The 7,065-nt window shown below is 35.1% G+C and overlaps 1 protein-coding gene across 1 annotated transcript; it reads left to right on the top strand.

The window, feature by feature from the left end:
* Window positions 1-295: 295 nt before the first annotated feature.
* Window positions 296-4,705, top strand: LOC148627068 (uncharacterized). The gene is made up of 5 exons (XM_088566853.1): window positions 296-384; window positions 872-1,833; window positions 2,514-2,687; window positions 3,102-3,479; window positions 3,995-4,705. Exons 2-5 carry the CDS (start codon window positions 901-903, stop codon window positions 4,499-4,501), a joined length of 1,992 nt encoding a protein of 663 aa, XP_088422979.1. The 5' UTR covers window positions 296-384; window positions 872-900; the 3' UTR covers window positions 4,502-4,705.
* Window positions 4,706-7,065: the final 2,360 nt, after the last annotated feature.

Genomic DNA, 7,065 nt, shown 5'->3' on the forward strand with positions numbered 1-7,065 from the left:
TTATAATATATATATCGAGTGATCGGGGTAATCAATATATTTAGAAAACGTGTCTATTCATATTACGAGTCGACCTGCTTAGTCAGCTATTAAGCTTCTTCATGAATATTCATAAGCAATGAAAACCGTTTGCGGGTGTGGATTCCGTATATGCGAACAATCTCTTTTTATGGATCATGAAAGCAAATTATTAATACAACTATTATCAATCTAATGTCTATCTAAAAACAAAACAGAAAAACACAAATTATTATGCAGTAGTTTAAGGATTAGTTTTTCGGATTCCAAACGTGCCCATGACGGCGTACGATACGCCTAGCTTTTGATATGAATATTCATACCGCAGAAATCGAAGAGTTGCAAAATAGTCTTTCTGTTGAATGGGTAAGTAAATTAATATCTGTATTAATATAAATGCGAAACCCGTGACACTCTACTTATGTTTTCGGAAGTGAACATAATAACAAAATAGTTATTTTCAGGAATGCGTTACGTTATGTCAATGAGTATATTATTGATCTACAATGTATATACATAACTTGAAAGGTTCAAAGAGCATCGTAATAAATTTGTACACAAAATGGATTTGCCGAAGAATTAATTAGAATAAAATAGAAAAACCTAGATTCCACCATTATATTTTTATTACGGAGCAATCGTGAGATGATCCATATGTATGGATTTGTGAACAGCGGCGCAGCCGCGTATCCAAATGGGGGGTTCGGATTGGACGGGCACAAACCCATATTGGTAGGTTGGGTCTGGGGATTTTTTTGTAATTCGCTCAAAATTTTGAAAAAAAAACTTAGATTTCTACTTAACTTCAATATATAATGTATTCAAAAGTTATTTTCTTTTTAATTTTCATTAGTTTTCTAAGTCGTGTGAAGTGAAGGTGTAATGGATTCATCAACCTTACGTCGACAACCCACATTGCCTTTGGATTTTCGTAGCGAAAGCCCACCTCGAAAGATTCTGAAAGCGAAACGGAGACTGCCTAAACCTTCAGGTGCCCCCGATTCCCTAATCCACACTCCAAGCATTTCATCTCTAATCAAACCATCACTGTCAAAGAGAAAATCTTCGTTAAAACACAATGTTTCTAAAGTACCATCACTTACCAAGAAAGCGTCGATAATCAAGGAAACCGACGATGTCGCCACTGCTGCAGTGACATTGGATTCTGGATCTCACGTTGGGAAGACTGGCGTTATTACGGAAGATGACGTTGCACCAGATGCCGAAGTTACGGAAGTAAATGGCGGATCTATCTTTTCAAGCACTGGAGATGCAGTAGTAACATCACTTAGAAAATCACTTTCTGGTAGCAGTACTTTGGGCAAACGTTTGTCAAAGAAGAAATCATCAATATTTCCCCCTTTACCCCTTGTACCACCGGGGGGTCTAATCGAAGTTGTATTCTCCTTTGATACAACAGGTTCAATGAGTGCAGCATTAGATGAAGTTAAAGGTCGAATAAAAGATATTGTTCAAAAACTACAATCTGACGTTCCAGGGATTAGAATCGCTATATTTGCACATGGCGATTACTGCGACAAGCACACGTACATTATCAAATGGATTGACTTTGGAGCATCAATTCCAGAACTTCATGATTTCGTAAACAATTGCGAGCGTACTGGAGGTGGAGACGGTCCGGAATGTTACGAACTAGTTCTAAGACGTGCCACAGAAGTTTTGTCGTGGACTCCGGGAAGTAAAAGGTCTTTAGTTATCATTGGTGATAACATCCCGCATGAGCCTGGTTATACATATGGGGAATTCACCAATGACATCAACTGGCGTGAAGAATGTGATAAACTTAAAGGAATGGTAGGTACATAAATACTAAAGAAAATACAGGCTGTATTTAGGGCCTAGTGTAGACATCGATGTCAACGAGACGTTTTAGTAAATTCTGTTTGAAAAATAACAATACTGTCGTTATTGTCTATGTAATCTATTACGTAAACTTCTACTTGCAAAGACAAATGGTAGAATTGTGCACTAACAAGGACAAATTTTTCTCGTTCCCCCTAGATTAAGCCCTGTTAGCAATGTATTTATTTTTAATTAATACGCCAAGTTATGTATCGGAGGTATACCATCGTTAAGTTATGAATCGAAGGTATACCATCGTTAAGTTATGTATCGAATGTATGCCATCGTTAAGTTACTTGCATTACCGTTTAGTGATCGTGGCAATTTTCTAACCGAGGATATTATGAATTTTTATTTTTTTTTAAATTATTCTATATAGAAAAATAAAACTTTGAAATAGTTTGCCTTCAACATATTATTCGTTAAGGAAATCTAAAGAATATTCGATATAGTTGTGTGATGTCAAAACATCAAATTAGTTTTACTCCTATTCTACCTACTTTCATGCTGATGTTTGATAAGTACTTGAGGATCCTTGAAGTACTTAACTTTTCGGGGAAGGTATCACATATAGTGTGCGTTGCAACTGCAGGAGTTCCAGTACTATGTTAGCAATACTCATGACTTTTCAGGGGGTCAAAGTGTATGGTGTGGCTTGCAGGACCTACAGCCATATGATAGACTCATTTTACCGAGATATAGCAGCAAGGACAGGTGGTTTGATGATACCATTGGACAAGTTCGATCTCTTGTTCGATTTGATGATGGCTATATGTTACAGAGAAGGTGGAGAGGATTTGCTAGAGGTTATTTTATGTTTTAGCTCACGGGCAATGCCAAAGACTACCTTAAAATATGTCATCCCTTGTCTTCCTTTTCTTTTGGTCGTCCGTCAAATGCCTACGACGTTTTCATTAATTGTTTTGCGAATTGTCTTTATTCTGATAAATAATCAAGGATTTATTTCTTCTAGATATATTCGCAAGGATAATACAAACCAATCAGGTATTGTCATTATGTTCACATAGCATGCTTTAAAATCCATTATATATATATATTTTTAAACAAAATAGAAGTTATTTTTGAGATACTTGCTTCTCATGCGAGAAAATAACAATGTGAAGTGCCTGATTTTTCGTTACTGAGATAATGGGTGCCATTAATTTGTAATTTAGATGTGTCAACTTAAAGAAAGGACTAACAAGTTATATGGTTTTTAGGCATACCAAGAAGAACTCAAAGAAAAGTATGGTGTCACAAAATTAAATAAGAATTTATCTGGTATGTTCGCTAATTTGAAGGAGTCTTCTGTTCCAACCACGCATGGACTCAGTTCACCTTTATTTTTACCACCAGTTGCGAGGACGAGCCCATTTACTTCGCCTTTTACGCCAGGAATTCCCACATTTTTACCACCAGTTACGTCGACGAGCATATTTACTTCGCCATTCGCGACGCCTCTGATCGATGGGACAAAAGCAATACCATTTAGTAAATTAAAAAAGATAGGGAAAGTATCGAAAGCAACCAAGAGAGTTGGTAAACTAACAGCAAACAAAAATGTTAAAGAAAAGACTACAAAAAATGTAAAAAATGATGTAAGTGTATATCCAATTAATAGTTATTTAAAGTAATATTTTACCGAACTACTACCACTTTCCGTCAAGAGGCCAGACACTTATTATAGTTCTAGGAATCATCAGCGGGATTTGCTAATCAACTCGGGATACAACATTTACCAAACTTGAAATTAACACAAAAAAAACTGTAAGGTACCAAAGTCGGTAATATTAGCAGCAAAATTCGAAAAAAAAAAACATTATGTTATTTGAATATTTGCGCTGTTCAGTAGAAGAATTTTTGGCTACTTTAAAATCATATTCATAATTCTACGTGTGAGACGAGTTAAATTAACAGGAAGATAAAACAAACAACATATTTTAGCAAAGGCTTGAATATTTGTTTCATATTAAAAAATAAAAACATGAAACTGATACACAATGTTTTTTTTCCAACAGTATTGACAAAAAGCACACGAATACACTATTATTATTACAAATGTCAACTTCAATCAGATTTATTCTAAATGTTTCATAATGTTTTCATTTTTTAGGATAAAGGAATACCCAGAGAGAAAATCAATGATAAAAAATTTAAGAGCACGAAACCCATTAATCGACTGCAATGGTCACAATGGATACTGGCGATTTCATTGAACGGGTATGGGATGAGGGGCGGCACTAGAAAAGTCAAATGGGTGCAGGGCTACGCTTTAAAGGATATATTTCAGAGCGATGCTGGAGCTTCTGGCATATTTGAGTTGGCACTGCAGCCAAAGGGAATGAAAAAGAAGTATGTTATTGCTTTTGTCGTTAGCAATGGTTTGCCTTCATCGAGAGATTGGATGCAGACACTAATTGGTCGCAAATATTTAAAAACAAAGATTGCTCAAGCCATTTCCCAGGATGCATCTGTCTTTGTTCGACGTGGTAAATTTAAAAAAAGAAATAAGAAATTTATGGAAACAGTTCATAATTTCCTTAAGAAGTCCAACTATGCATTTGGTACTTCTAAGAGAAACAGTAGAGATGTTAACTTGAAAGGCTTAAAACTAAACTGACCGTTGATTTATGTTTGATTCCATAAGTAGAAATGTGTATAGTGTTCAATTACTTTCCTACATTTTATAGTTTTACACCAGATGTAAGACTGTTATTTATGGCAGCTTAGGTTGAAGCCATGGCACTAATTTAATACTCTCTAATTATTTCTTTTGTTTATTGTTTTATTTCAATTTATTTGATAAAAGACCTTTGAGATGTCATTGATAATATCTTCGGTGACCAGACTGTGCATTTTATACGACGGCTGACTGATGATGGAATGCGATCTTATTTTGGTATCGTGCTGTCATCGTGATTCGTAGACAGTTGGTGTCCAACTTGTATAAATCGATGGTTTGAAAAAAAAGAGACTGAAAAAAAAAGATCCTCATGATATCCGAATAATACTTGACAATAAGTGAAATTGTTCCACAAGCTGCCATTTCACAGAGAAAGAAGTAATTAATTTTGTGGGTCATGACTTTAAAATAATAGCAGTGATAAAACCTATACTGCTACCACACTCTCCAAAGAAGAGATTATGGAAAACCATAAATCTGTGCTATCCTCTTTTGGTCTCTCTACCAGGGACGATGATTGTGATTTACCGTCTATGTACTGGATTCCTAAACTCCACAAGAATCCATACAAACAACGTTTCATAACTGGATCTGCAAAATGTACCACCAAACCTCTTTCAAAATTTTTAACTTCTATACTCACAACTGTTAAGGTTTGCAGTCCTACCACAACACTGGTTACTCCCGTAGTGGTATTAATTCAATGTGGATCCTGAAAAATTCGAAAGATCTTTTGGAGACAATCAGTTCAAGACTATTATCTGAATATAATAGCATTAAAACCTATGATTTTTCAACACTGTATACCTCTATTCCCCGTACTCAGTTAAAATCCCGACTTAAAAACATTATACATCGTTGTTTTTCAAAAAAAAACATGGTACACCTAGATGCAAATATATAGTTCTTGGTAGAGATTCCTCGTACTTTGTAAGAAATAATTCCAAATCATCTTCCAAATATACAGAGGAAGATGTTTACAAAATGCTGGAATTTTTAATCGACAACATATTTTTCCAGTGCGGTGGACGTGTTTTGCAACATCCCTTCGGCACCTGCGTTTGGAGTGTTCATATCACAACTCGTACGTTATGCCAGAGCTTGCCGAAACTACGCAGACTTTTTGTATCGCGCTAGAACTCTAACAAATAGGCTTCTGGAACAGGGTTATGTTGCTACAAGATTGGAGTCATCACTACAGAAGTTTAATGGTCGTCATCATGAACTCGTGGATCGTTATGGTGTATCTATCTGCACCTTGAAAACTGATTTATTCAACGGGTCATAGTTTTCCTTTCCTCGTTTGTCTACCCCGGACTTGACTTTTTATGAGCAACTCGGCGGGTGTTTCTAGAAAAGCAGAGGACGCTTACCCTACCGGTGCGTCTGGTCCATGCTCCTAGTTTTTAGTGGAGTCCGAGTTGCTCATTTGCTTTTATTACTTTGTATGTATGATTTTAGTTACTTTATGTTCTTTGTCGTGCATGTCTGTTTTCCATGTCTGGTCTTTGTCCCTGGATTACATTATTTTGATTACCGCTAAAACCTTGGTTCCCTTGATTACACTTCTGTATTATGGTAATACGGCTTTCCGTATCATGGTTAACAGTTTATCCACATTGGCTATATAGACTGCTAAAATGTCACTTTAATAGGTTCCAATGCTCATTGCGCTAAGTTCAAAGTGTTATGGAGCTTCTATCTTAATAATTTAACTTAAAGTGACAATTTTATGTTTAAATAAAGAGAATACGTTAATTTACTTGTGCATTGTGTCAGACATGCGGTTGTGCATGTTTTTAAAAGAGGAGACTTTATAACAGACTTAAAGGGCTGACAACAAAAACTTGGAATTGGGAAATTCCAAATCTTGAAACCAAGATGGAATTGTTTTTTTTAAGAAAAAAAAATATAAGTCATATTAAATAAAATAAACAACAAAAACACTAATAAAAAAGAATGACTTTGAAACTATAGCTAATAAATTCAACATAAACAGGAGTAGACCGGTGTTCTAAAACATGTTTAAAAGTAAAAAGTAAAAGTGAATTATTATGAAAAGGAACAACAACTTTGTACAATGTAAAGTTGATCTTTCAAGTTTATTTTGAGTTCAAATTGATGAACCATTCGATAGAAAATGCTTATGATTTTTTTATTAATTCTACCCCTCCCCCCCAAAAAAATATAAAAATAAGGGACCGGTCATAATTTATCTCCAGGGGTGGGCCCCAAAAAAGTACGGGTGTCAAAGAAAAAATAGCAGTACTTGAGGGGAGTATGTATTTTTTGACTAATTGATGAGGAGGAAGGTCATGATTTTTTTTATATAGAAAAATCATTTAAACATGTAATTGTGCAATGTCTAGAATTTTATACATAATGTCCTGTGTAATAAAGCTTTTTATGTTTTGTTCTCTAATTTTCTGTTTCATTTTTTTATCTATGCATAGAAAATGACATTGCTTAAAGTTTTACTTGGGGCCTTTCAGAGCTCACCA

This window comes from Perna viridis, chromosome 1 (genome assembly GCF_037379345.1).
Source record: "Perna viridis isolate PV_CMFRI_1.1 ecotype Kerala chromosome 1, ASM3737934v1, whole genome shotgun sequence".
NCBI lineage: Eukaryota > Metazoa > Mollusca > Bivalvia > Mytilida > Mytilidae > Perna > Perna viridis.

Bases quoted from the DNA above. Each gene is read 5' to 3' on its own strand.
- LOC148627068 (XM_088566853.1), top strand. From the start codon at position 901: ATGGATTCATCAACCTTACGTCGACAACCCACATTGCCTTTGGATTTT. The intron at 1,834-2,513 runs GTAGGTACATAA...ATGACTTTTCAG, and splicing joins GTGATAAACTTAAAGGAATG to GGGGTCAAAGTGTATGGTGT. The intron at 2,688-3,101 runs GTTATTTTATGT...TATGGTTTTTAG, and splicing joins GTGGAGAGGATTTGCTAGAG to GCATACCAAGAAGAACTCAA.